The sequence below is a fragment of the Columba livia genome, chromosome 7 (genome assembly GCF_036013475.1).
Source record: "Columba livia isolate bColLiv1 breed racing homer chromosome 7, bColLiv1.pat.W.v2, whole genome shotgun sequence".
NCBI lineage: Eukaryota > Metazoa > Chordata > Aves > Columbiformes > Columbidae > Columba > Columba livia.
This window is the reverse complement of record NC_088608.1, coordinates 17,005,830-17,033,616: the sequence shown is the minus strand read 5'-3', so window position 1 is coordinate 17,033,616 and position 27,787 is coordinate 17,005,830. Positions and strand designations below refer to the sequence as shown.

Here is a 27,787-nt window from a genome sequence, read left to right as displayed (position 1 = left end):
CCAGGGCGGGGGGCGCTATCTGCGCACCGCAGGGCTGGCCTGGCGGCGATAAGCGGGAGCGGGGCGCCTCGCTTCGGCCTCGGGGACCCCCGTTGGCCGCGGCCCAGGAGTTCATCCCGCACCACCGACGCCTCCCCGGCTGCATCTCTGCAGGCGGGCGGTTGTGGGGCAGGGTGCCGCGGGGGGGGCGCAGGTCCGTGCAGCCTGGGGCTGGGCACCGAGGCCCGGGGACGGGGACACACCCGGGAAATGCAGCCTCGGGGTGCGGGCGGAGGGGACGGCGCGGACGCGGGTGCAGTCCCGGCGCCGGGGAGGGCGCACAGGAGCCCGGCAGTGCCGGCGCGGGGGCGGGGAGCGGGGCGGAGCCGAGCGGCGCCGGGGTCCGGCTGGCGGCGGCGCGGGGGCTCGGAGTGGACTGGGGCCGGCGGGCTCGGGGCAGGTTAGCGGGCGTGGGGCCCGGGAGGGGCGGCGGGGCCGGCACGGCGGCTGCGCGGGCAGCGGGGGCCTTCTGTCCTGGGATCGAGCGGCGCCGGCGCCGCCCGGCATTGCCCCGGCACGGCCCCGCCTCGCCCCGCGGTGTCCCTCGCCCTGCACCTGTGTTTCTTCGTGCGTGCCCCCAGGCGTCGTCCCCGCATGTTCCCCTCGCGTCCCTTGCCTTTGCCCTTGCATTTCCCCTGCGTTGCCCGCTGTTTCCTGGTGAATCCTCCTGCGTTACCTTTCCACACCGCGCTGCTGCTGTGTTGCCCCGATTGCTCCCCCTACTTGCGGCTCAAGAGTGGTCCCAGCACCTTGTTGCCTTCCATTCCCTGCGGTTGTCACTGCCCCCCATGTCCGAGTGCATCCCCAATGGGTCAGCTGGCACGGAGGGGACCAGAGCAGTGTTACCCTTTCATCCAGGGCATTGCTAGGGCCCATGAGCGGACCTTGGCATGGTGCTCATGTCCATCCTCATGCATAGCTGGCCCTGCTTGCATGCGTGGCTGTTCCATACAGCATGTCCCGTGTGTTTGTGTACAGTGGTGCTTGCCACTGTCCCCGTGAGTGTTTCCCTCTGCTTGGCTGTGCTGCCCCACTGTGGGCCTCTCATTACCCAGCAGCCCATCCTGAGGCCTTGCTCCAGCCCCTCTTCTCTCTGCAGCTGGTGACCTGCCAGGATGGCGGTGCTGGGGGGCTACTGTGAGGGCAACAGCTCCATCGCCCAGGCCTGGGTACAGCAGGGCTTCCAGCCCTGCTTCTTCTTCACACTGGTACCAGCCGTGCTGCTGAGCGTCTGCCTGCTGCTGGGTGCCCTGCAGTACGCCTGCTACGTCCGCTTCGGCCGCGCCATGGAGCCCAAGTACATCCCCCGCTCCCACCTCTACCGTGGCCAGGTCCTGCTGTCCCTGCTTCTGGCCCTGCAGCCCTTTGGTGGGCTGCTGTGGCAAGCAGCAGGAACGGGACGGCTCTACGGGTACATGTTGCTGCACGCCTGCCTCTGGGCCCTCAGCTGGGGCTGTGCCATCACCCTTCTGCAGCTGGAGCATACACGGGTACTGGCACACGACCGGACACGGGGCCATGGCACTGTCCTCCTTCTCTTCTGGGCACTGGCCTTTGCTGCCGAGAACCTGACCCTGGCGTGCTGGAGGAGCCCACTCTGGTGGTGGGGGCTGGAGGATACCAACCAGAAGGTGGGCTGGACGCCTGTGGGCAGGGAAGCAGGGCATGGTACTTTGTGGGGGGGTCTGCAGCCTTGTGGTGCTGGGCTGGGATGTGCATGTCATGCCCTGCCATGCCCAGGGTGTGCACACTCACAGGTTGCACCCATGCATCTGTTGCATGTCTGGGCCCTGAGCTCAGCTGTCACACATCTCTCCCTGCCCCTGTCTAGCTCAGCTCCTGCTTCTGGCTGGCGTAGTCCCAGGTGCAGAGGCAGGGGGTGTCTGGCTGCTCCCCACTGCCCTTTATCCCCCTGCTCCCCCCAGGGTATGGTTACCCCAAGCTGGAGAGCACAAAGCTGGGTGCGTCAGGGAGGAAGGAAAGGGGCTGGGTGCTGCCTGGGGTGGTGTGCTCAGCCAGGGGGTCCTGCTGAGCTGTGTGGGGTGTTCCCTTTCCCCTGGCTGCACTGCACCCTATTCCTCTTTGCCTCTCTCAGCTCATGCCCATCTCATGCCTGTCTGGGCTGTGCTGAGGGGTGGCTCTGGCGCCGACCCCCTGCTTTCTGTCCAGGTACAGTTTGGTTTCTGGCTGCTGCGCTACATCTGCACATTCATGCTCTTCATTCTGGGCATGAAGGCCCCAGGGCTGCCCCGCAAGCCCTACATGCTGCTGGTCAATGAGGAGGAACGGGATGTGGAGAACAGCCAGGTGAGTCCTGGGGCTAGAGCAGTTTGGGGACATGGCCAGGGAGGAGCTGGGGACCAAATGGAGGTACAGCTGTCCTGGTATCAGCATCTTCAGAAACTGGGGAGGAGTGAGGTTTAGGGCTGCCTGAGCTCCCTGTCCACTGTCAGCAGGATGCAGCTCTGCTGGGAGGATGGAGTGAGGACACTGGGAGGACCCGGCTGGTTTTCTTGGTCAGATGTTCCCTGGGGCTGTTGTCGGCTGGGCTGGGGTTCCAGGGCAGTGACCCCTCATTCTGCTCCCCGTCAGCCGCTCCTGCCCGATGCCGGCAGGACCAGCTCCACCTGGAAGGATTTCCGGAGGAAGCTGCGGCTGCTGGTGCCGTACATGTGGCCGAGGGGCAACCACCTGCTGCAGGGGCTGGTGCTGTTCTGCATGGCGCTTATGGGGCTGGAGCGGGCCATCAATGTCTTCGTCCCTATCTACTACAAGAACATCGGTGAGATGCCTAGAGCTTGGTGTGTGAAGCTGCCCATGGCCTCGCCAAGTGTTGGGGGGTGTCATGAGTGACCTGGGGGGCTGCAGGGACCTGGCAGGAGCAGGGTCCAGGGGGTTGGGGACCAGTGCTGGGTGCTGGGAGTGGCTCCCATGGAGCACCCAGCAATGCTCCCTGCCCCTCTGCCCTGACCCTTGCCACCTTCTCCTCAGTGAACGAGTTGACAGAGGGTGTTCCATGGCGCACCCTGGTCTGGACTGTCTGCATCTATGTGGGGCTGAAGTTCCTACAGGGTGGAGGTGCTGGTAAGGACCACCGGGAAGGATGGGGGAAGACTGCATGGGGTACATTTTGCTGGGGCTAGTGTCCTTAGGGATGCCCTTGTGCCTCATCACTACTGCACTCTCTCGGGAGCTGCAACCAGGGCTGGTGCCAGGTTTGGGACAGTGTGGGTGGCCCATCCCAAATCCCTCTTTCCTAGCTGGGCTTTCTGAGCTGGCCACATGCCCCAGTGGCACCAGTCCCTGCTGACCATCCTGTGGCACCCTGCAGGCTCCACTGGCTTCGTGAGCAACCTACGCACCTTCCTGTGGGTGTGGGTGCAGCAGTTCACCAACCGGCAGGTGCAGGTGCAGCTCTTTGCCCACCTGCATGGGCTGTCCCTGCGCTGGCACCTGGGCCGTCGCACCGGAGAGGTCCTGCGCAGCGTGGACCGGGGCACCAGCAGCATCAACAGCCTGCTCAGGTCAGTGCATGCCCGTGGCGGGCGGGGGGCAGCTGGGCAGCCCCACCAGGCTGGGCTGATGTGCCATCACCCTTCCTGCTCCCCAGCTACATCGTCTTCAGCATCATCCCCACCATTGCGGACATCATCATTGGCATCGTTTACTTCACCTCAGTTTTCAGCGCCTGGTTTGGCCTCATCATCTTTGTGTGTATGAGCCTCTACCTGAGTGAGTGGGGGGTTGGGGTGCAGGGGTGCCGTGCTGGGCTGTGGCGCAGTAGGCACCTGCCAACACAATCCTCTTCTGCCCACAGCTCTGACCATCTTCATCACTGAGTGGAGGACCAAATACCGGCGGGACATGAACACACGGGACAATGAGGCCAAGTCCCGGGCTGTGGACTCGCTCCTCAATTTCGAGACGGTACCGTAGGCGGTGGGTGGGATCACTGGGTACTGCCTGGTGCCGAGGGGGGCTGATCTGGGTGCTGACTCCGGCTGTGCATCCTGCAGGTGAAGTACTACAATGCAGAGAGTTACGAGGTGAACCGCTTTAATGATGCCATCATCAAATACCAGGTACTGGGAGTTTGGCAGCAGCAGGAGGCCAGGAGGAAGGAGCTGAGCTCCAGGGGCACCTGCGGGGAGGATGAACGTCGCCACGGATCTGGGGTGGAGGCTGCAGCATCCCAGAGGACCCTGCCTCTTTCAGGTCTCGGAGTGGAAGGTCAGTGCCTCGCTGGGCCTCCTCAACCAGACTCAGAACCTGGTCATCGGCCTGGGGCTGCTGGCGGGATCCCTGCTCTGCGCCTACTTCGTCACTGAAAACAAGCTGCAGGTACGGCTGGTGCCAGCCTAGGCAGCCCTTGCCCAAGGCGGAGCCATGGGGCTTGGCTGTGACAGACACCTCTCCCCTGTCACCTCCAGGTGGGGGACTTTGTCCTGTTTGGCACCTACATCATCCAGCTCTACACACCGCTCAACTGGTTCGGGACTTACTACAGGTAACACTGGGACTTGTGGGGGGGCCTGGGGTCCCCCTCCCCATGGGTGCTTGGGTTGGGATGTGCTCCCCCAAATACTTCCCTATGATCTTCACTCTCAGGATGATCCAGAACTCCTTCGTGGACATGGAGAACATGTTCGAGCTCTTCAATGAGGAGCAAGAGGTAGGTGTTACGTTCTGAGGCCCCATTCCCTGGCACGGCCCCGTGGTCCTGCCCTGGGGACAGGCTGGCTCTGAGGCCATGTCTCCCCCCGGCAGGTGAAGGATGCTGTGAATGCTGGTGACCTGCGCTTGGTGGCTGGGCAGATCGAGTTTGAGAACGTGCACTTCAGCTACGTGGATGGGTATGGGGTGGAAGGTGCAGGCTGGGCCAGTTGAGCTATGGGTCTGGCACAGGGATGTGGGGTGGTGGAGGTGGCCCTGAGCCCCTCTCCCTCCCCCTCTCCCAGGAAGGAAATCCTGCAGGACGTCTCCTTCTCCGTGATGCCTGGGCAGACCCTGGCCCTGGTGAGAGTGGGACCTTGGGTGTGGATTCAGTGCTGGAGGGTGGGCTGGGGGAAGAGGGGCTTGGAAGTACAGGGGTGGGAAGGACAGACCCACAACAGAGCCGGCCCTTCCCTGCCTAGCCCCTGGCAGCGAGGGGTCTGGTGTCTTTACCTTTGTGTGCAGGTGGGACCTTCGGGCTCGGGGAAGAGCACCATCATCCGCCTGCTCTTCCGCTTCTACGACGTGCGGGGTGGCTGCATCCGCATCGATGGGCAGGACATCTCCCAGGTGAGAGTGGGAGAGCTACTGGGACCAGGGTGTGACAGACACTGGCTCCTCTGGGCCTCGCAGCATCGCTGGCTGCAGGCACTGGCATCGCCCTGGGGCAGGGTTGAGCACCCAGCCCCTGCAACCCCTTCAATGGCTGATGTCTGTGCTGGGAGTGGGATGAGTGGGACGACTGTGGGACCTGTGGGCTGAAATGCTGGAGGCTGCCCAGGGCTCCCCGGGAAGGGCTGCGGTCTCCCCACCACAGGATGGAGACGCAGCTGAGCCTGTGGTCCAGGGAGGACCCTGGAGCAGACAACGTATGGATGAGTGGTGTGTTGGGCTCATGGCTGAGGGGTAGGATTTGGTTTGGGGGGCATTTTAGGGGGGAGGTCTAGCTAAGCCCCATCCCCTTGTCTCCCCAGGTGAAGCAGGCATCGCTGCGCGCTCACATTGGGGTGGTGCCACAGGACACAGTGCTCTTCAACGACACCATCGCCAACAACATCCGCTACGGACGGATCCTGGCCACCGACCAGGAGGTGCAGGAGGCCGCGCAGGCTGCTGACATCCACGACCGCATCCTTTCCTTCCCTGACGGTGAGACCCCCACAGTACCTGCCTTGCCCTCCCTTGCTGTCCCAGGGTCCCCCATGACCTTGTAGCTGCCCTCACAGATGTCCTTGGGTGAAATTACCCATGGGGACACCTGCGCAACCCAGTGCCTCACTTTGCCTCTCCCTGCTGTCTCTCCAGGGCTAAATCAGCCCCTGGGCAGGGATGAGCTGAGGCTGTGCCAGGGGGCTGTGTGGTCCCAGCAGCAGAGCCCTGGTCCCCATCCCTGTCTCGGAGGGCACCAGTGCAGCACATTCCTGCCCTTGTTGCTGCAGGATACAACAGCCAGGTTGGGGAGAGGGGGCTGAAGCTGAGCGGAGGGGAGAAGCAGCGCGTCGCCATTGCTCGCACTATTCTGAAGGGTCCCCACATCATCCTGCTAGATGAGGTAACAGTAGCAACCCCCAGCCCAGCCCTGCTCTGCTCTACATCAGCCCCTGCCCCAGCAGCTGCCTATATCCCTTCCGCACACCCTGCCCCTTCCGCAGGCCACATCTGCACTTGACACGGAGACCGAGAGGAACATCCAGGCCTCCCTGGCCAAGGTCTGCACCCACCGCACCACCGTTGTTGTTGCACATAGGTAGGGACAAGGGAAAGGGCTGATCTGGGAAGTGCCGAGGGACTTGCAGACCTGTCCTCCTGCCCAGGAGTGACAGCCCTGTGACTGCAGCTCCTTGTGCTGTGTGACCTCCCCCAAGCCAGAATAACACCCTGCCTTTCCCTGCAGGCTCTCCACTGTGGTGGGTGCAGACCAGATCCTGGTGCTCAAGGATGGGCGCATTGTGGAGCGAGGCAGGTGAGCACAGGGGAACGCTCAGTGCTCTCTGCCCATGGAACCCCTTCCCTGGCTCTGGGGCCATGCTGGGACCCTACACTCCTCTGCTCTCCCCACAGGCATGAAGAGCTGCTGCAGAAGGGTGGTGTGTATGCCAGCATGTGGCTGCAGCAGCAGGCGGGGGATGAGGGTCAGAGCAAGGAACACTGCACTGAGAAGCCCCCAAGCAGCAAGAAGGGGCCATGAGCATGGCCAGGGACTCTGCTCTGACACTGACTGGGGGCCCATGCCCCCCTCTACCAGGGAGCCCTATGGGGCTGTGCACCAGGACCCCATGCACCCCAGGAGCTGCAGGGGCTGTGTTGGACACTCCACTACGTTTGTATCTGTTTGTTTTGCTGTTGTGTAGTTTCTTAAACCAGGTCCTTCCCAGCTCTGTGTGTGTGTGTGTGTGTGCTCTGGGCAGGGTACTTGCCTACAGGACCCCTCTCAGGGGGCCCATGCTGCAGGTACAGGAACTGCCTGCGCGCTTGGGTTGAGCAGCAGCTTTGCCACAGGGTTGAATGCCCTGGACTCAGGCAGATGAGGTGAGCGGGCTGTCAGCACCTGTGCCATCCCTGCACAAAGGGCTCAGTATTGCAGTGGGTTGCACTCCAACAGCAAAGGAAGGAAGACACAGCACAGCTGTGTCCCCTCCACCCCCATCTACCCTCCCATTGCACCCCTGTCCACAGAGATGCAGCACTCTGGGCTCCCCCAAAACACCCCTCCACCTTGTGCTATACTTTTATTTTCTCCCAAGCAGCACTTTGATAAGTCTCAGCATTCTCTCAGCCCAGACTAAACCCACATTCTGCCCAGGTAGGCACTGCCAGCAGAAACCTCCCCCCAGGCAGCCCCCCAGGCAGAAGCAGTTCTGGCACAGAAGCTCAAGAGAGCAGGTGGGAAAGCAGCACTGCTCTGCATGGCTGCAGGCCCCCCCTGCAAGAGCTCAGCCAATGTTGCACCCCACTGTCAGCTCCTGCCTCCAAACAGCAGTAAGGAAGGGCTGGCTCCAGGCTCAGGGCTGTGTTTGCAAGAAGGGGTTCTGTGCTGCTGCTGCCCAGGAGGGGATGCCACACGGCACAACTGGGAGAAGGGAAGTGTTCCTGCTCCAGCAGCATTAAACCAGGGCTGTTGGATAGTTTAAGGCAGCAGAAAGCAGACAGGTGCAGTCCCCCTGCGAGCAACGCTGGCACAGTCAAGTTACTGTCAAGGTTACTTTTCTGTTAATGGCCACTGCTAAATTAAACCAGAAAGGAAACGCAGCTCCACTCATTTTCAGAGGGGCCCTGGCGCCCAGCCAAGTGGGGTAAGGCCCAACGTACTGTTGTGCATGCAAACAGCAGGGGAGGCACGGAGAGCAGCGGGAGCAGGGAAGGCGCTGCCTTCACACTGCGGGGAGGTCATACATTCAGCCGAGCCATGCCCGTGCGAGAGACCATCCTGGCCACAGCCCTTCTCAAAGCACAAAATCCAGCCCCCTGCTACTGCAGCAGGCAGCTGCATCCTGGCTGCATGTCTGAGTACACAGAGATGTCCCCATGTGGCACTTCCCCTCCAGGCCAGCTCTGCCCTCATCCCACAGTCCCAGCTGTGCTGGGACACAGCTGTGGCTACATGCTCCTTCCTTTGGTCAGCCCACACTCAGCCTCATCTCACAGAGTCTTCACCTCTTCAGGAGCATCAGCAATTCGCTGCACCAGTTTTATGCAAGTACTAGGGTTTAGGTGTCAGTGTGCGTCTGGTGGCTCACTTACAGCCCCCAGGGAGACGAGCTGTCCCTGGCGAGAGGCTCTTGGCATCAGTGTCCAGGCCAGAACCTCACGGAGTCCACATGGGAGGCCAGAGCTGCTCCTCAGGTCACAAATGGGATCCCACATCTGCTGGCAGACCTCACCTCACCCACCTAGGACATGCTGCAGTTTGATGACTTTGAACCGTGCGCCTGGAATAGGAAGAAGCACACAGTGAGCAAGAGAGGATGGACAGCTTCCTCTGTCCTTCAAGGGGGCACATCCACTGCTCAAGTCCTCAGCACTATGTGCTCGGCAGTGATGCCACCACTGCCTCAGGCTGGGCTGCACTCCTGCTGAGAAAAGTGACCCTAGACAGAGCCCAGAGAAAGGAGAACCCAGGGAAGATCCCACCACAACACAGGCAGGCGGGGAATCAACCCCACCAGGGCACAGAGCCTCGAGCCAACCTCACTCACCTGCCGCTGCGACTGTTGGTACTCGGCTTCACTCGCTGACAGGGCCTGGGCCAGGGCCAGATCCTCCTCCTCCTGCGTGCTGCTGGGGACAGCGGTGGGATGTATGCATCGGCCTCCCCAGGCTCAGGGTCCATCCCTGAGAGCCCTGCTCCTGTCACTGCCACCCTCCAGGACAGCTATGGGCAGGGGGCAACTGAGGATCACCCTCAACAGGGTGAACAGGGGCTGGGGAGGGACCAGAAGATCCAGCCAGGGCCAGCAGCCAGCACCCCGGGCCAAGCAGAATTTGTTAACTCCAGCCTGTAAGATGTTGCTTTTAGCAGCGCCTGGCAGTGAGCTGGAGGACAAAGGCTCCCAGGTGTCCTGTGTGAACGCTCCCACTTCACCTCTGTCATGCTGTAGCCATGCTCGTTAGCTGACAAGTGATCGGACAATGGTTTGCCCTACTCTGTGCTGTCAGTCGCTGCCCCCTCCCAGCACCCCAGAGCCCTTCCCGCTGAACAGAGCTCCATGATGGCTCTGGACTCTTCCTGTCTTTCCCCGTTAGCCACACAGAGGGATCATCTGGAGCCACGTGCTGAGAGGAATGCCATCCCAGAGCCACATGACTCTGCCCCAGGCATCTCTCACATGGAGGCTTGGGGCATGACACCACATGTCCCCAGACCATACCTGGGTGGATGTGCCAAGCTGGGTGCTGACTCTGCCAGGGACATCTCCAGAGCTCGCTGCAGTGCCTCTTCTTCGCTCTGAAACAAAACATCTTGTCACCAGCTTGGCTAAGGTGGCAGGAGGCAGCCCTGAGGGACACACAGCAGGCACAGCCTTGCCTGGCCAAGGGTGGGCGCACCTCTTCTCTCTCCAAGGCCAAGGCCTTGGGCTCAGCACAGGCCTGCAGCTCTCTCCCTGTGCCCCAGGGCGTGCAGCCCTGCCTTCCAGTGCAGGCAACATGCTAAGAATACCAGTGGGAAGCAGCTTTCAGCCTCCTCCTCTGCCCTTGGCTTGCAGAACAGAAAGACAACACTCAGGGAAAACAGCCAGTGTACTTTGTCCCTTTGGGGAAAGCTGAGCACCAAGCACAGCAGAGAGCTGCAATTTGCAGGCACCAGAGCAAACTCCAACACCCCACTGAGCATTCAGGATCCCCATTTGCCAGAGAAAGCCCAGCTGGGAAGCACCACAGTCACCTATAGAGCATAGTAGCTCTTCAGTGTACAGGAATGACCCAAAGCCACCCCAAATGCCCAGGCCAGGCCACTCACCAGCCCATTCTGCAGCATAACTGCTGGAGGGGAGGTGCTGGGAACCTGTGACACAGCTGCTGTGCCTCCTCTGTGAACAGGAGAGAAGCTGAGTTATTGTCAAGGCAGGGAGCCCTGGTAGGAGCAGGCAGCCCTGCCAGTGCACAAGGAGGGAGCTGTTGCTGTGCATCACACAGGCAGCCAAGCTGAACCTGGTTGTGCCAACCTCAGAATTACAAGTCAGGTTCTCACCATACCTGGCAGAGGCTGGAGAAGAGGGGCTGTCTGCTGGCCGGGCAGCTCCACTGCTCGATGCTGTGACTGCTTTAGAGGAAGATGACTGGGCTCTCACAACCGCAGCATGCCTGGGACAGACAAGATGCCTGTGAAAGATTGCTTTACCATCACGGGTAACCCTAATGCTGCTGGAGGACTCCCTGGCACACAAGGCAGGGAGTGTGAGAATGCAGCAGCAGTCCCAGACAAGAGACCAGGAAGAGGCTGGCTTCTTCCCTGTGACCCATCTGGCAAAAACAGCCCCATCCCTGCCAGCCCTCCTGTCCCCAGGCCCTCACCCTGCCCTGGAGAGGGGACGCCCCACCCCGCTGCAGTTGTGGTCCAGGGGGTGTCGGTGCTTGAGGCAGTAGTTCTGGTGGCACTGGTCACAGATCACCTTCATCATCTCCTTCTGCTTGCAGCCTGGCTTCAAACACTTGTTGGTGAAGATCTGAAAGACAACGTGGAAGTGGTGAAAAAGAACGTTCCTGCCAGGGCAGGGGCTGTCCCCTCCCTCCACACCAGGCCTTGGGCACTGACCAATGTTCTCTCCCAGTGCCACTTCTGTGGGACTCTGGAGTTTGTCTCCAAATACTAGTTTTCTGTAGATAGTTCATTAGTAAGTCACTATGCTTCAGTCCCCACAGACAATAGTCCCTATGATCACAGAACACACAGCAGGAGAGAGAATGCCTTGCCCAGGGACTCCTGCCTGCCCCACCATGGCAGTGGGGACAGCCCAGAGCCCTCCAGCTGCTGCTGGGCTGGATTCCTGCAGGGCCAGCTCCCTGCAGCAACCTCCCCTCCTGTCAAGAAGGGACAGTTAACTGCTGATTGCATTTTCCTAACGGCAGCATACAGTTTCCTGTCCTCGCATCCCATGTGGCTGCCCAGCCCCACTCCATCGCTACCTCAGTCCTGGGCTTGCACCGCAAAGCCCCACAGATGCACACACCTACAACTCTCCAATCCATCCTGCCCTCAGCCTGCACAAACAGAAGCTGCACTGGGCAGGGCTGGGTCGTGTGTTGTTCTCATCCCACCCCAGGCTTCAGCGTGGACCCAGAAAAGCTCAGCACTGAGGTGGAGAGTGCTGGGTTAATACCTTGCGCTTGCGCTGTGCAGGGTCGGACTTGCAGTCACGGTCAATGTGCTCACCCACCACGACATCGGGCATCTCCCCCCGCCTCACGGGGACTGGGGTATTGCAAAGCGGACACACAGGGACCTGCACATCCTGTAGAGACAAGAAAAGGGGGATGGGAGCACGCAGCTGGGCAACCTCAAGTGCTGTGCAGCCATCTCTCCCTCTTTCAGGACCTGCCTGTCACAGCTTCCACAGCATCACCTGTGATTTGAGATCCTGCTCAGCACCCTCCAAAGAGGCTGTTTCTGATCCAGCACAGGCACACACTCTGGGAAGGGGAGACAGGAGGGATAGCAGATGCCCAAACCACTTTGCTCAGTGGCAGAGGGCAGGCTGCAAGTTTGCAGCACAAAAATACAAATCCAGACTTTCAGGGAACCCCCAGACTTGGCGCATATGCCCAAGTGACCAAAGAAGACATGCCCAGGTGCAGGCTCAACAAATTATTCTAATCGCTGGCTGGGAATGCCCAGCAGCTCTGTGCGTGAGGCTGGATTAGACCTGCCTACGCAGAACACCTCCTCTTACCTTCTTGTAGGCAGAGGTGCAGTCGTGCTGGGCATAAGTGATGTGGTCGGTGCAGAAGATCCGCTCGCAGGCATCGCACTTGAGGGGGAGGAAGTCTGGGAGCGGGGAGACGCCACATGCAGAGAGCGTTGAGAGGTCAGTGCTGCCCACCTGCACCCAGGGGCCCTTCCTGGCTTCCCGAAAGCATAGTCCTGGCCCACTGCAAAGCCACGGCCACTCTTCTCTTCCCCCAGCACGGACAAAAGGGGCTGTGGGTGCATGGCTAGGTCTTCAGAAAGACCTCGGACTCCTTCTCAAAACGCACCCTCCCCGGCTACAGGAGCAGCATCCTTACATCATACCGACCTCCCTGGGGGCTGCCGGCCGCAAGCCAGAAGCGAGTGATGCTGCCGCACCCACCCGGGGTTCACCCACCCGGGGAAACCGCTGCCGTGTGCCCCGGGGAAAGAACAGGCCCCCGGACAGGCCCCCCGGCACCGCCGCGCCCGCCTACGGCGTCCAGGGCCGGCACCCGCGGGGATGACCAGCCCCTGCCCCACCGCCCCCGGCCAGGAGCCGCCGTCTCTCTGCTCCGCCGGGCAGAGCCAGCCGACAGCAGCCGCGGGCTACCGGCACCGGGACCCAGCGCCGTCCCGGCGGGGCACCCGCGGGTAGAAGGACGCACCAGAGACCGCGGCCGCCCCACGACCCTTCGCCCAGGGCGGGCCGGGCGGCGCCCCCGCCCTTCACCTCCCGCCGCACCAAGAGGGCGCTCGGCCCCTGCCATGCCGGCCGGCCCGCGCCGCACAGGCCCTGCGGCTGCCGCGGCCGGGCGGGAGCAGAGCCCGACCGCCCGGTACCTCGGCTGCCTAGCACCCCCGTCCCGCCGGCGCCCCGCCGGGCTCACCCAGGCGCTGGCAGGCGGGCCAGGAGCAGTGCGCGCCCAGGTCCGGGAACTCCATGGCGGCGGCCGCACCGCTGATGACTTGTGCGGTGCCCGCTTCCGCTATAACATCACGTGGGGCGGGGCCAGCGCAAGCCCCGCCCCCTGGCGAGTCCCCGCCCCGCGGGTCTGGCCCTCGCGCTCCCCCCTCCCCGCCGCGGGCACCGCGCTCCGCGGCCCCGGTACCCGGGGAAAGCGCTTCCCCACGGCCGGCTCCAGAGACACCCACCCCGGCGGGGGGAGGCTGAGGGCCGGGGGAACGCGGGAGAGGCAGCGACAGGCGGGAGCGAACGGCGCAGCCCCAACGGGAGGGCTGAAACTCGGGGAGCTTCCCTCCAGCCTCCTCCTCCCGTCCCCTCCCCTGCCCCCAAAGAGACACAAAACACGGCTCCTCTGCTGTGCAGCAGAACTCATGGCTCTCTTCAAGCCACTTCCAAGCGTCCAGGTGCCATGCTGCGGTGCCTGGCCCAGCGAGGAGGGGTGTGGAGAAAAGGGGTGCTGGTAGCGCCCGGCGAGAGGTGCTCCGGAGAGGCCACGGCAGGAGGAAACCAGAGCACTGAGCAGGGCCAGGAGCAGCTTCATTGATTGCAAAACGACTCCACAGCAACCCAGCAGCAGAACTCCACTCAGACAGGGAAAAACCCAGTATTGTCCAGGCCCCTGTTCAGCAGTGACGTGAACAATGGTGACGGTTCGCAGGAGGGGTCTGCTTGTGTCCCCTTACTGCTGCCCTCCCCTCCAAAGACACCTTTACCCTCCCCTAGCCCCCAAGAACCACATTTGACTGCACACCCCATCCCTTCCCCCAGACAAAACCAATGAAAGTTAAAATTATTTACACTTTTAGCCATTTAAAAACCCAATAAAATAAGATTGCATCTGTCCTATTGGGGATGTGGGTATTAGCAGCAGCTACAGCTAGCTCGGTACTCTGCGTGCAAAACGAAAGACAAACAGAAGACAGACCAAAATACTGCACCATTACTAGGAAGCGTTTGCTGGGGTTGGTGTTTTGATTGTGGCATAAGGCTTCTAGGAGCCGGCTCCTCCCCAGCTGCAGGGCAGGGGTATCTCACGCACAGCCGGGCTCTAGAAGGATGGAAAGGATGCGTTATTCCAGACACAGCACATTAACACTGACGCATTTCCATCCCAGTCAACACAAACATCTAAAAACCCACTGCATGTTCACCACGTGAGTTCTTCCTTCTTTCCAGTGACGACGGAGGAAAAGGGGGAGTGTGAAGAAGACCTAAGACATAGATGCTGCTGTCATCACTGCCTCCTCCTCCTCATCTCCTTGCTTTGGCAGCTCAGCAAGTGTGGAAGAGGGGGGAGCCGGAGCAGCAGGAGACTCTTGTGCCTCCTGCTCCTCTCCAAGCCCCAGCTCTACATCCATTTGCTCCAGCTCCCCCTGATCAAGTAGCTCAAAGTCATCTGCTTCCTCCTCATCCTCCGGTGAAGCTGCTGTTTCTGTCTCCACTGCTTCGGTCTCTGACAGCTGTGCTTGGAAGCTCAGTTTCTCTTCAGGCTCAGTGGGGAGGAATTCGGAGAGGGAGGGCCCCTCGCTGGCCTCCGAGGACCGCAGCAGGGCAGAGAGGGTGTTCTGCACTGCCGTGGTGATGGCAGTGGTGACGATCTCCTCACTCAGCGTGTCAATGCAGACGCCAAGGCCCGGGGCAGGGACAGTCTCTGGCTCTGCGTTGCCTCCTGCCGCTTGCCCGCTCCCATTGAAGTGCGTATTTACAAAATGGAGAGGAGATGCTAGGCGAAGGATGGACAGGTCCGCGGCCTCCTTCTCTGCTGAGTCCAGCTCACGGGCAGCGTGGGCAAGCTCAGGACCCAGAGGCACACCAAACGCATCTTCATCACCCTGTGGTCCCAGGTCTCTGGAATGATATTCTTCCACGGAGGGAAACTCTGCCAGGTCCTTGGAAAACGACTCCTCTGGCTCACTGTGCAGGCTCTGCCGATCCAGGTCTGAAAGGCATCAGCATTAAGGCACAAGTTCCCTCACCCTGACCCAGGGAACTGACACCTCCCATCCACCTCCCCAACCTGACATGCCAGGGCTCACTTTTGGGCATCTTCCCAGCTCTGGGAGCACAGCAGGAAGGGATATGCAGTTAGTCCTTCTCTTGGTGGCATGACTGATGTGGAGTGTCTGTGTGCTCTGTGCTCAGAAAAGGACTATCCTTCTCCAGCTCATGCTCTCTGCATCTAGAGCCTTCCATTAAAACCCACAGGGTCAGGGAAATTGTGTTCACAGCACATCACCACCCCAGACACTCAAGTGACCACATCTGAGGGGTGACCTTCACATTCTCTACCACTGACCAGTCTTTCCCTGAGCCTGTAAGTCTGGCAGGGTGGAGCGTCTGACCTGTTCCACTCAGCATCATATATGGGTGTGTGACTACACTGTGCAATTATTTCTGTGAGACTTTGTGGATGGCTTTGCTGCCTTGTTGGAAGGACAAGAGAACATTGTCTCGTGCGGCAGTAATCAGGGGCAAATGTCTACTCAGTACCAGCTCATGATCAGCCACGAAGCCAGGGCATGCTGCGCTGCTACTACTGCTTCCTCTTTTTTATACTCTTCACCCTGTCAATAGGCAGGTTCCCTCCCTGTGTTTGGAGGGACAGTTGTTCTGGAACAAAACACTCAGGGTCAGGAAGACAGTGAAGCATCCCATCACGTACCTTCAGAAACATCAGTCAGCTGTGGGGTGGTAGCCCTTGAGACAGAAAAGCCCCCACTCTCCAGGATGGAAGCCTCCTCATCAGAGAGTTCAGAATCTGTGATTGACAGTGCCAGGGCAGTCTTCTTCACATCCACCTGCACGGGATGAAGGCAGAGGGACAAATTCCTGGGTGTCTGGCTATCAATGCTGTCTACAGGCACCTCTGCACAAACCAGATCTTCCAGGCAGAAGTCCTTTGCTGGAGAGACTCTGCACAGAGACCATATGAAAGCAGAAGGGGCCTGGGCAAACCACTCATTGCACTGTCAGGGGAGGAAAGTCTCAGCTCACTGCCTTTCCTGCAATAATTCACTTCCTGAGGCTTTGTCTGCCCTCAGTGAAGAACCCAAAAGAGCCAACCCGAGATGGGATCAGCCTGTAGGAGTCTTAGAAGGCTCTGATCCTTCTGCCTCTCCTGGGATCACCAAAGAGCAAAACATCCCTTCCCCTTTGCATTCACTGGGCCAAATGAATGCTTCTGCAAGTAGCAGTGGTTCAAGTATCTGCTTCCCATCTCACAGCCCAGCTAAATGCCCAGAGCTCCTGTAAAGGAAGGCACTCAGTCCATTTCTGTGACGCACATATACAAAGGTCACATCCAGTCCAAATGAGCGCAGGGAACTGTGTAAGCGACATCAGTGCTGCTCATGTCCCTTTTCCAGTGGTGAGGAGCTTCTGCACATTACACCAGGACAGCTGATTTCTTTAGGAGGCTTTGTGCTCTTACCACTGGGGAGAAGCCTGACAGCTCTGCCTCACTCTCACTCTCTGTTTCTGCTGTTGGCTCATCACCGACTGCAGGCTCACTCCTCCCTTGTCGCTCTACAAGAAAGAGAAGAAAGGCTCCACATGAGACTGAAGGAATTCTATGCCTTTATACATCACTTTCCTGCTACTTCTGCTACTGTGTGAAGCTGCACAGGCTTCCCAGAAGCCCAAGTATCCCAGAGACAACTGTAATCTCTTGCTCTGATTTGCTGTTCCCAGGATCACCCGCCCAGTTACTCTCTCCCCAACCCTCAAGTTTCAGTCTGTTTTCCCCCACCCCACTCTAGCCGTTCACCACAGGGTGCTGACAGACCCGTTCTCCCATTGTCCCTTTGCCAGGGCCCCACCCCGGCAGCACAGCACCAGAAAATTCAGAATGAAGGTGGGTCCTTACTCTTCTTCTCATGTTTGTGGTGCAGCGTCTCCGCCTTCATACTGTAGTCCAGTTTCATCAGGATGGGCTCCAAACGTGTGTACATCCTCTGGATCAGTTCGTGGTAGACCACCAGAGGCCAGAGCAGAATGCTGAGCACTGCAAACACAGCATGGGCGAGTGTGAGAGACAGAACAAACACAACCCAGCCCTTCACAGGGCGCCAGCAAGAAACTCTGCGTGAAGGGAAGTGCAGTTGAATGGCATTTGCTTTCTCATTTGACTGCCTAAAATCCTCATCTATGGCTATTCTTACTCATTCCAAAGCTGCTTGATTAGCCCATTTTTTCTAACAGATCTCCAATTAAGATACAGATTTATGTTAAGGTGAAGCATGAGCCCTCCACTTCGGCCACTGCGTCCCAGCCTCAACATGCAACAGAGGCTCTGAAATGAGGTTATTAAAACTAAAAATGACCAAAACGTTTATAAGGGTAGCAGCATAGAGTTCACAGGTAGATGTGCTAGCAGCAGATCACCAAGAGTCTTCAGAGTTAGCACAGACTCACGATGCAGTGAAAAAGTCTCATTTGCTCAACATGCAGCTTCTTTAACAAGTCTTTCCACATGCATTTGCTTGCTCTAGGAACTGAGAGACTGCAGCTTCCTGCTTCCCTGGAGCCTCACCAGCACAGCCCCGGCCGTGGGTGGATGTTTTAGCCAGGGCTCCCTCTCCTGCTCTGCAGCTGTACTGCATGCATGCACGTAAATAAAGCAAGAGACTTCCCGGAGCACATTGTCCTGTATCGATTCGTCATCTAGCACAGATCCCCTTAAGAAAACCACAAATATGCTTCTACCAGTGCATCAACAGCACAGTCATGTTTCAGCTTAAGTCAGACAAGAGAGCTGCTTATACTCACAAATGATGTAGGAGATCATTATGCCTGGAACATAGTGTCCAACCACAGCCAGAATCAGGCAGCCTGAACAGACACTCATGCAGAACTGAAGGAAGAGAGAGGAATAAACAGAAGTGACAAGAGGCAGAGATAAATCTATGCAGGAATCCCAGTTAGAGCAAAATGAGGGATGCTCCTAACAGTCAGTACACCAGCTTTGCACTGAGTACATTCAGATGCTGACGATCATAACTCAAGACAGCTTGGTTGGGTTAAGATGTAAGCATTAGAGGTTCAAGCGCAGGAAGACCAAGGTAACCCAAGACCCCAATAAAATGAATCAAAACTTTATTGGACAGTTCTTCATAAAGTAAATGACGCTCCCCAAGGCTAGGGTAGGACATTACAAACTGTGGTTTTAGAGCACATCTTCCCTGAGGAGCTCAGCACTTTCAGAGAAGCCCATCATGTCCTGAGACAGGAATCTGTTACAGAGTCAGCAGATGCTGCACCATGGCTACACCATAAACCAGCTGGGAGAAGCATTAGTGGAACCCACACTCCCACCAGACCAGGACCTTCCTCTTCTGGAAAAAGTGGGAGTATAACAGTGCAGCCCTGATGGCTTGTCCTCCACCCTCCTGGGAAGAGGGAGAGGTGAGGACACCCTGCAAGTGAGGCCATGGGTTCAAACATTGACTAAATCCAACAATGAAGAGTTTCAGTCACAATGGGAAGGGCGATGGCCATCTAAGGGCTTTGGTCCCAACAAATTCACGCTTTATGGGCATCTTGGTCCTGGTCTCCTACTCCCTGTAGCTGGGACAGCGTTTTAACAGAAAAGGAACAATTAGCAATGACAGAAACCCACTCCTTTTGGCACACTGGACCCCAGCAAGCCTGATACAATCCCAGTGGTTGGTCTGCTCTATTCTTTTGTGATGCTAAGGCAACTCCTGTCTACATACCCTTCCCAAACAACACACGTCACAGCCATTTGAACATGGTTAACGACAAGTTGCCATGCACTCAGAAACACCACCACATTTGGACTTGGCTAGCTACAATCTCGACTAGCAAAATAGGTAGGACCATCTTAAAGGGTTGAATGGAGCCTGTGAAAGGAGGAGCAACTGTAGGTTCCCCTTTTTTCTCCCCACTCCCAATGTAAGAGCTTCCTTTGCAGGCTAAGAAATAAAACTAAGCATAGCCAGGCATTCACAGAAGGGGTTAAGTTCAGCTTCAGTTTACAAATACCAGAAGCCAATTACTCATTATTTAAGCTTCCCATGGCCTAGAGTCTGAAAGGAACGAACAGCAAATGTTAAACAGGGACAGCAATTGTAAAAATATTGATTTGACATTCTTCCATCTCCTAGGCCACTAATAATGGAAAGAAAAGCCCCTGCACAGAAGAGTAGGTATCTCCAGCTTACCTTGGCAGGATTTTGCCTCTTGTACTGTAGCAGTTCCTGCAGGTACAGTCTGAAGGTGACCCAGCTCTCTGCCAGGCAGTGGCACAGCTCAGGGACACTGAGCAGGTGAGGCTGTGCCCCTGAAGTCACCCCCTCACTAGAGACAGACAAGAGCAAGAAGACAATCTTTGAACATGGTCTGTTTTGTTGGGAGGGGGAACAGCTGCACTGGGAAGCGGAGATCCCTACCAAAGGCTTGACAATACTGACTGCATCTTCAGTCAAGCTATGGAAGACACTTGATTTGGAGGTACTTTTTAATCAGGAGGAGAGCCAAGAGACACCTGAGGCAAGCAGCAGCAGCAGACACCATGCCACAGCATCCCCGTGCCACAGGCCCAAGAAGCAAAGCGGTTTACTCAAAGCCAAGCAGACAGAAGCACTGGAGGTGGAACTAGTTGAGTGGCCTTCTCCAGCACCAAGTCCAAGGTAACCAGAGTGTGGTGCTCAGACCCATATCCATGGCCAAGCATGGGATGCAAGCTACACCACCAAAGACAGCACATATGGCCTGCAGGAGTCAGTCTTGGGGATTTCCTTCTCTCTGGAGGATTCTTAAAATAGTCCAGGATAGATCGAGGGAAGAAACCTGTGAGTTCCTAACATCAGAAGCACCTGAGCTTTACTGCTCTTTAAAGAACATTAGCTTTCCCCAGAGTCTCAAACTGTGGCTCCTGAGCTGATAAGCAGCTCCTAGAAACCGCTACCACCGTTTCACAGCAGGAGCCATGCAGGCTATTGACAAGAACAAAAAGGGCAGGTGAGATCACCACACTAAATTAAGGCATCCCCACTCTTGCCTCTCACCAAGAAACACATCAGTGTGCTTACCTCTCCCCTCCTGCCTCCTCTGATGGCTGCGCTGTAGAGAGAACACAGCAGATTAGTCAGTCAAGTGAAAAATACAACCCGACATTTTTACCACTTGAACAGAGCAGAGCTGGAGATGTATCATCCTTAGCAAGGGATGCACCCTGGGGACCTTCTTCTTCATGCTCTCACGCAAGCAGGAATCACTGGCGTGGAGTTTGAGCTGTGCAGGCTTCAGTGAAGCACGCCTGGAGACCTGGAGTGGCTAGAGCTCAGATCTCAGGGTGCCCAGCACACCTTGAAACCTATGTTGACAAATGCGTGGCACAACATTTGTACCAGCACATGGGCTTGGCCGCAGGGATCGTACAGTTTGACCCAGTGTCCCCCAAGTCTGGGCAGCACCATTCCCTGCGCAGCTGCCTGGCCCTCGTCATTCACAGAAGGCTGCCAGCACGGTCCCTGAACTGGGCACAGCTTCAGCTCCCGCCTCAGAGCTCAGCGTGGCAGGAGCAGGTCTGAGCTGCATTTCCCACTGACCAGTCTGGACCACAGTCCCTGGCAGGATGCTCTGTACAAATACCAGAGATCTCCCTGCTATCTCTATTCTTTCCCATGGAATTAAGTAACAAATAGCAGTCTTGTGTATACTTATGCAATTTTAGGGCTCTTCAATGTCCCCTGACAGCCCTTTGTGCCATGGACAGGTATAACTACACTCTTAAGGTCTGGTGGTCTGGATAAGAGCAAGGAAAAGCTTTTCCCATTCCTCTCTGCACCCAACCCAGTGATGATCAAACAGGGACTTACTCTGTGCAGTATTGAAGGGAGGAGCAGTGTTTCAATGGCAGAGTTCACACACGATTATGCTCTGCCTTCAGAGATACAGAGGAGAAAAACTCAAATATTTCTATGACAACTGGAACTCATGAGCCTGGCTGCCTGTGGATTTGGGTGTCCTGGATAGCTGACTAGTGTCTGAGGATGTACAGGGCTCAATCAAAGCTCTTCCAGCAACATAGTCTTGATACGCCTCCTGTTTAACAAGGGTCTGTCCATGCTGTGAAGATCCCTCAAGGCCTACCCTCCCCTACCAGTCAACCTACTGTCCTAAAGCTGGTAGAAACAGATACATATTTGATGCTGCCTGGTCAGCAGCAAACTTGCTCCAAGATGTTCTAAAAATCAGTGAGACCCTATCCCTCACACTACCTGTCACCACGTAAACAGGACTAAAACAAAGGAAGAGAGGTTGTGTCCAAAGTACATGGTAATTGTTAGAAACAGGCTGAAAAATTCAATGTGAGCAAAAAGGGGGTTGAATCCTTCCTGGAGTCATCAGCCAGATGCAAAGCCCAAGAGCAGCAGCAACTTCCCCAGGGAAACGCACAGAAGAGATGAACATCCATCACTGTCAACATCTCAGACCCTGGTTCAAACCACAGAAGAGAGCAACTCCTTGTAGCAGCCTTGTCACTGCTGTCCCCAGACACAGGATGATGCTGGGCCAAGCCTGTCAGACTCCTCCTCCCGCTGCGGGCGCTCCCCAGCTGCCTGGCAGGGTGCGTGGAGCGGGAGGCGTCCGCCCGGGGAGGAGGCGATTCTTTGAGAGCGTGACCCAGATTTCCAGTAATCGGGTCTGACAAGAGGAGTCAACTGTTCTCAGACTGGGCTGCCCGTCCGCCCCTCTGCCCATGACCGGCAGGCACGGCGGCCTAGGCAGCCAGCAAGCGCTGCTCACAAAGGCAGCTCGGGCTGAAAAAGGAATATTATGGACGGTGCTCCACCCCCATGGAGTGGTTGCTTCTCTCGCACAACTGCTGTTGCTGTATTTTGTTATTGTGCTCACGAATCTAAAGCTGCTTATTCGCAGCATGCAGAAATCCAGCTCTGTCTCAAAGCCTCATCTATTACCTGCACTAAATCGCCAAATAAGTTACATTTGGCACTGGCTGGTCTGTGATGGCTCACTATACTGGTTGTACCACTTACCAAACGAGGTGCTGGGCTACTTGCTGTTCTCTGCTGGACAGCAGTGCCAGCAACGCAGGGCACAGGAAGCCCACTCCTCTCTGCCGAGCTACAGCAATCCCAGCAATCCAAAACATGCCAGCAGAGGGAGTGAAGCAGCTCTCCTCAGCTGCTGCTGAAGGTTTGGGAGACACTTTGGGGAGCTGCAGAACATTTCAGCAGGCTGCAGAGTGCTCACGTGGTTTCAACTATCTGGCAAAACACAAGCTGTCTTTAAAATCAACAGTATCTTGCTTCCTGTAGTAGAGTAGCCTGCCTGCTGGCCACCCCAAAGCATTGGAGTCTTACACCAGTTGGAGGAACAGCCCAACCACAAAAAAAACTAGAGCATTTCTGACAGGACACTTAGATAAGACTTAACTCCAACCTGTGCTGCAATGCTGTCTAGCACTGGTAGAACTGAGCCAGCAAGCAGGACACCCACAGGTGGCCTCACATCATCAATAACCAGCTCAGATCTTGCTGTCGGCATTTCAACCGGATTGTGGGTTAATACAAACCACTTGACATACACCAGACTCTTCTGGGAGACCAGGCAGCCGAAGTTTAGGTTACATGTTGGTGCTGACAAATTATCACTGATGGATTCCTTGGCTCTTATAGCTTTTCAACGCTTCCTCAAGAGGCATTCTTCATCTGTGTGTACACTTCATCTGGAAAGCAGGGGCCCTTTTTAAGAAGCACCAGCATTCAACTGCAATGCAGGTTTTGCTAAAGCTCTTCCATGCTACACTCTCCTAAGATGACCAAAACACAGCTGCCAAACAGCGGTACAGAAAACATCCCTACTTGATACCTATTCCAGGAGAAAGTGGAGGTGCTTCCTACGTCCTTAAAACATATTTAAGTGGAACCCCATGTAGAGGTTGTTACGTATGGAGAAAATACCCCACGTGGGAGCTAGAAATATGCAGTCCCTTCTGACAGGACCAAAAAAGGGTGTGCATCTTGCTTCTGTTAGTGTGTCCCTGATCACAGAATGTGAGTAACTGCAAAATACACGCTGAGGTTTTAGCATTCCTTCAGGAGTGATGTTATAAGCAGTCACCTGAGACATGCAGAACTGCCACAAGCTGAGGTTTGTGTATGTACGTGCCGACTCTTGAAGGTGTGGTACTGACCTACTTCCAAAAGCTCCTGGAAAAGCTCACAGGAAGCACTGAGGAGGAAAGCCACAAAGCTACAGCTCTGCTGCAGCGGGAAGCAAGAGCCACACAAGAACCCCTAAGTGTTCTGCACTGCCATTTCAAGGAGAGGCCCCTCAGGAACGCAGAGCACCGCTCCTTCCTCACGGAGGCTGAGGAAATACAATCCAGTGGACCATGTAGAAAGCAGGGTTGTGACCTAACCAGGCACATCAGAAAGGTGTCCCTGTTCTTTGCTGTCAGCAGCAGAAAAGGCAGCAGGGAGTGAAATACGGATCAGCAGGATGAGCACTGACTTCTTCCAGAGCTGACAACACGGGATGAGCCTAACCCCTGGTGTGTGGTTGTTTTTTGTTTTGGTTTGTTTGTTTGCTTGTTTATTCCTTACTGCTCTGCATCACATAAATTGATTTCAGCACGAATTTCCTATTTATTCTGTGATAACACAACTTTTACAGGCCTGGTACTTGCTGGAGTGATTCTACCTCCACCTGTCTCAATGACACCATTCTGTATTGGACATCAGGCTTTTGCATTTCTGGACATGTTTCAAGTGAGATGTTTTGGATTGGCTTTAAACTATTCCCTTAAAAATCCAACATGAATAAGCAGGAAATTAAATTGGCCAGTCCAGTTTGGCTGCCTGGTTACCTGAACCACACAAAGCAAACAGTTTCAAGACTACAGCTGAAACATATCTAATCTTATCAGGACTTCTGTGAAAGCACCCTTTAAGTCAGTACCCTTTTAGGTCAAATACAGGGCACCTTACAAACACACATATAGAGGGGCTTTCATTCAGAAAGCCTCCCTAGAGTAGGGGGGCAGGGATGGATGGCCCCAAGCTGCCTTTGAACAGCGGCAGTGGATGCAGTGGGCAGGTCTGGGTCCAGTCATTTAATAAATTCCAATGAAGGAGGCACTCAGAGCAGACAGCAGCCAAACCATGTCCATCATCGTTATGAGACTACTCCTCTTGTTGCTTTTGTTTCTAATATTGGCAAAGACCCTTCAATAAATGGAAAGATAAGCCAAGTGATCAGACTCACCAATTAGCTGGAGACCAGATGCTGTTCAGTACGGGTACAATACACTACCTGTCCCTGCTTTCAGACCTCATCATCCACTCTGCCAGCTGCCGCAAGGAGAAGTGGCTTACATCTGCTCTGCCTCTTCCAGGGCATAAGCCCATGCTACACTTAGCTAAAACCAGTGCCAACCTCCCCATTTCCTTCCCCCAGCTCAACTGACCAGATATGCTCAGACCTGGAACGATATTTTTGCCACAACATTTGCAGGAGAGAAGAGACATAGTAGAAACATGGTGTCATCCCTGTCACCACCTCCCCTGACAAGCTAGCTGGGCCCCCTTAGTCACTCTCAAAATGAGCTACTTCCAGAACTTCTCAGCACTGGGAACAATTCTCCCCATGCCAAGAGTATTAGGATACATCCTAATACTTTGACACAAATAGGGAAGAGGCAGCACCAAAGCCTGCAGTTACAGTAGGAACAGGGCTTACACGACCTATGAGAAAGACAGGAAAGGCCTGGCTGTGGCCACAGCCCAGCAGCTGCTAACACCAGAACTGTGTCACTAGCTACAGTGATATTCATCACATACCTGAGAAATCAAACAGGAACCTGGGCTTCCACCTCTCCAGCAAGAGGATGCCAAGAAGGGACATGCTGAGGAGAAACAGGGGTCTCAGGGAGGTGGAAGAGAACAACCTAGAAATCAAACAAGAAATTATTAGGCTGGAAAAAAGCAGCAAGTTACTGTTCTTAATGAGTAAACAGATACAGCTCAGTGTAGGACAGAGTAGAAACATCTGACTGCTACCTGCCACTGCAGGAAGCACTGTACCCCACAGACACCCACCCCCGCCAGAACGTTCTCAAATGGTGCCTTTGCCCCACAGCAGACAGCTGACTACCTGCCACCTCCAGTGCTCTGCTCCCCTGCTCCTGAGCTCCTCCTTCGCTTGTAAAACAAGGCTAGTGCTCCCTTGTACAAGTCCCTCTGAATCCTCAAGGTGGAGGCTCTAGACAACGTAAATACAGATTGCTATAGCAGAAGACTGGTTGATAATCAGCCTGTTTGCTGAAAATTTACGTCCTATTTGTTATCAAAAGGTCCAGCATTACCTGCAGGTAGCACCAAGACACATCCTGCACGTGCTTCTAGGTGACCGTTCTTTTATCACAAATCTCTCCCTGTTTAATCAGACCCTAGCTCTTACATGATTTAGTTGCTCACTCTATTGTAAAACCTTTCGTGTCGCTCAACAACACACCAGCTTAATCCAAACACCAGCTCACACAATACTACTCACACATAGTCAAGCAATCCCACCATCAAAGAGTTTATCTCCCCACTCCACATAGACAGAAAAGCACAGGTCCCAGGGCGGCGCCTATGCCAGCCGTGGCTGCCTGCATTCTCCTGTCCTCCAAGCAAGAGCATTAGCACTTTTCTTCCAGCTCAGGGGAGCTGTTTTTAAGTCACTCCAGACTCAGATGCTGGGGAAACGTATACATCCTCTCTCCTTTAATGAAAACTCCTTTCCAGAAAAGAAGAGCTGCTCTGCTGTTTTATCTTGCTTCTCTTCAGTGAATATTTGTCAATAACTGATCTCAAATGCACCAAACAATGACTGGAGACGGAGAGCATCTCGCCGTGCTGCACAGAAAAGGGCTGTGCTTCCACCCAGCCACAGTCATGGGCAGAGGACTCGGAAGTGACATCTGTCTCACTGGGCAGCACAGAACAAAAGCCACACACTTTCCAAGGGCTTGCAGGACCTATAATGACCTAAACAACAAGATTTTTACCCCTTCTCATGGGACAACAAGTCTGTGCTTAACATGTCAGCTCGGGAAGAATTCCTCCTATTCTGTCTCATTTATGGACTGCAGTTGAAGGATGCTGGCTGAATCCTCCATGGGACTGTAAATAATTCCTTCCCTTCCATGATATTTAAATCTCTCTCTGCTGTCCCATATTCTGGGCATTTTTCATTGTTTCTTGACCTTTTTATGCACAGACCGTTAGCCATCATCACTTAGCACCCCTGCCACCTCATGGCATGTCTCTCCCCCTTGCCACTAATTTCAAAGCTCTGCTTTCAGACCTTTGCAGCTGGCAGAGTAGTCCGAAACCATCTTAGTGCCCAGCCACCACGTACGCCTCTGATAAGCATGTGGATGAGGGAGCAGAACATAAGCGACCTCTTGAGAGTGACTTCAAAGGCTGTTTGGTCACATACTTTCCCCTTCTCTGACTTCAGGGTCTACTCCTTCCTATTTCATCTGCAATCAACATTTAACTCTTTCCTTGAACAGTCTTGCTCTTTTCTGCTGGGAAAGCTGCTGGCAGAGAGTGTTTTTGCCAGCGAAACTGACTCACTGTTTATCCAAACAAACAGGATGTTTTTCATTCCCATCCACAGCTGGGCTCTGCCACTCACCCTCCCGGCGCTGCTGCCCTGCCCGGGGGGCAGAGGGGACGGGAAGGCCGGGCCGGGGGAACGTGCTGGTGCCCGAACCGAGTAGTCTCGGCTTTGGTGAAAAATCAGCACCCTCCGGGAAAAAAGATCAACGAGCAGAAGGGATTCACTAACACACAGACGGCCGCGTGCTGCTGCGGGCGGCCCCGGGGCCCCCGCACCGCGGTTACGGGGTGAAGCGAACCGATCCAGCACAGATGCAAAAATTAACCAGGAACGCGCCCGGGCGCGCGTCCGGCTGGGCCCAGCTGCGTTTTATCACCGCAGGGCAAGTCCTGCCCGAGCTGCTGGCACCTTCTCCCCTCAGGGAGGGGCCTGTGTGCCTGCGCCAGGCCGAGCAGCCCGGTCCCTCCCGGCCGCGCACATCCCCCGGCTCCGCTGCAGCACCGACCGCAGCACCTCGAGGGGATCGCCGGCCACCCCGGGGACTCACAAGCGTCCCCTCCTCGGGCCAGCACCGCCACAGCCGCCCGGCTGCTGCCGGGGCCGCCCGCCGGTGCAGGCCCCCCCGACCCCCCGCCCCGGCTCACCAGAGGGCCCCGCCGAGCGCGGCGGCGGTGACCAGGCTGTGCAGCGGCCTCTCCCACACCAGCAGCCGCTGCGCCGCCGCCAGCGCCGCCTCCCAGCCCCGCAGGCGCTGCCGCAGCGCCGCCGCCAGCCGTGCCGCCGCCGCCGCTGCCGCCGCCTCCTCCTCCTCCTCCTCGGCCGTCGCCGCCGCCGCCGCTGCCTCCTCGGCCCGGCCACTCGCCATGGCTGCAGGGGGAGGCGGGAAGGGGGAGGGCGGGGCCGCTGTCACCGCGGGCGGGGGGCGGCGAGCGCTGCACCGGCCCGGGCGGGCGGCACCGCCTGACAGGGACCGGCGGCCGCTGCGCCGCGCGCATGCGCAAGCCGACCCACGGCGGGAGGGACCGGTCGGCAGAGCGCTCGGGGGGGCCGGGGCGGCGGAGCGCGCTGCGCAGGCGCGCCTG

General features: G+C 56.7%; 3 protein-coding genes across 9 annotated transcripts; 1 reads left to right on the top strand and 2 right to left on the bottom strand.

The window, feature by feature from the left end:
• The first annotated feature begins 30 nt into the window (after positions 1 to 30).
• On the top strand, positions 31 to 7,126 carry ABCB6 (ATP binding cassette subfamily B member 6 (LAN blood group)). 6 transcript variants are annotated; one of them, XM_005498597.3, is made up of 20 exons: positions 31 to 193; positions 1,139 to 1,670; positions 2,209 to 2,346; positions 2,632 to 2,821; positions 3,031 to 3,123; positions 3,371 to 3,563; positions 3,650 to 3,771; positions 3,857 to 3,966; positions 4,056 to 4,121; positions 4,255 to 4,380; positions 4,470 to 4,546; positions 4,648 to 4,711; positions 4,807 to 4,892; positions 4,998 to 5,055; positions 5,218 to 5,322; positions 5,727 to 5,901; positions 6,192 to 6,304; positions 6,405 to 6,499; positions 6,647 to 6,715; positions 6,814 to 7,126. In XM_005498597.3, the coding sequence occupies exons 2-20, from the start codon at positions 1,155 to 1,157 to the stop codon at positions 6,938 to 6,940; spliced, it is 2,523 nt and encodes an 840-aa protein (XP_005498654.1). In that variant the 5' UTR covers positions 31 to 193; positions 1,139 to 1,154; the 3' UTR covers positions 6,941 to 7,126. The 6 variants fall into 6 exon arrangements, 3 of the variants coding, with proteins under 3 accessions (XP_005498654.1, XP_064926816.1, XP_064926817.1); XR_010474026.1 differs by lacking the exon at positions 31 to 193 and adding an exon at positions 310 to 439 and having other exon boundaries at positions 6,058 to 6,304; XR_010474027.1 differs by lacking the exon at positions 31 to 193 and adding an exon at positions 310 to 439 and having other exon boundaries at positions 5,175 to 5,322.
• A 338-nt stretch (positions 7,127 to 7,464) lies between these two features.
• ZFAND2B (zinc finger AN1-type containing 2B) lies at positions 7,465 to 13,722 on the bottom strand. 2 transcript variants are annotated; one of them, XM_065070784.1, is made up of 9 exons: positions 13,027 to 13,722; positions 12,141 to 12,235; positions 11,571 to 11,702; positions 10,765 to 10,916; positions 10,447 to 10,554; positions 10,211 to 10,280; positions 9,621 to 9,697; positions 8,949 to 9,030; positions 7,465 to 8,681 (listed from the first exon to the last, which is right to left on the bottom strand). In XM_065070784.1, the coding sequence occupies exons 1-9, from the start codon at positions 13,079 to 13,081 to the stop codon at positions 8,643 to 8,645; spliced, it is 810 nt and encodes a 269-aa protein (XP_064926856.1). In that variant the 5' UTR covers positions 13,082 to 13,722; the 3' UTR covers positions 7,465 to 8,642. The 2 variants fall into 2 exon arrangements, with proteins under 2 accessions (XP_064926856.1, XP_064926857.1); XM_065070785.1 differs by having other exon boundaries at positions 8,949 to 9,027; positions 13,027 to 13,401.
• Positions 13,723 to 13,893: 171 nt separating this feature from the next.
• RETREG2 (reticulophagy regulator family member 2) lies at positions 13,894 to 27,711 on the bottom strand. The gene is made up of 9 exons (XM_065070772.1): positions 27,350 to 27,711; positions 24,935 to 25,041; positions 20,156 to 20,186; positions 19,286 to 19,421; positions 17,871 to 17,955; positions 16,969 to 17,106; positions 16,534 to 16,628; positions 15,766 to 15,901; positions 13,894 to 15,042 (listed from the first exon to the last, which is right to left on the bottom strand). The coding sequence occupies exons 1-9, from the start codon at positions 27,568 to 27,570 to the stop codon at positions 14,315 to 14,317; spliced, it is 1,677 nt and encodes a 558-aa protein (XP_064926844.1). The 5' UTR covers positions 27,571 to 27,711; the 3' UTR covers positions 13,894 to 14,314.
• Positions 27,712 to 27,787: the final 76 nt, after the last annotated feature.

Coding starts and splice junctions, on each gene's coding strand:
- ABCB6 (XM_005498597.3), top strand. CDS start 1,155: ATGGCGGTGCTGGGGGGCTACTGTGAGGGCAACAGCTCCATCGCCCAG. Junction 4,547..4,647: donor TGGTTCGGGACTTACTACAG/GTAACACTGGGA, acceptor CTTCACTCTCAG/GATGATCCAGAACTCCTTCG. Junction 6,716..6,813: donor CGCATTGTGGAGCGAGGCAG/GTGAGCACAGGG, acceptor CTCTCCCCACAG/GCATGAAGAGCTGCTGCAGA.
- ZFAND2B (XM_065070784.1), bottom strand. CDS start 13,081: ATGGAGTTCCCGGACCTGGGCGCGCACTGCTCCTGGCCCGCCTGCCAG. Junction 12,236..13,026: donor GCCCGCCTGCCAGCGCCTGG/GTGAGCCCGGCG, acceptor CCCCGCTCCCAG/ACTTCCTCCCCCTCAAGTGC. Junction 10,555..10,764: donor CGTCCCCTCTCCAGGGCAGG/GTGAGGGCCTGG, acceptor TGTCTGTCCCAG/GCATGCTGCGGTTGTGAGAG.
- RETREG2 (XM_065070772.1), bottom strand. CDS start 27,570: ATGGCGAGTGGCCGGGCCGAGGAGGCAGCGGCGGCGGCGGCGACGGCC. Junction 17,107..17,870: donor AATGATCTCCTACATCATTT/GTGAGTATAAGC, acceptor CTGTGTTTGCAG/TGCTCAGCATTCTGCTCTGG. Junction 15,902..16,533: donor TGTCAGGCTTCTCCCCAGTG/GTAAGAGCACAA, acceptor CATCCCGTGCAG/GTGGATGTGAAGAAGACTGC.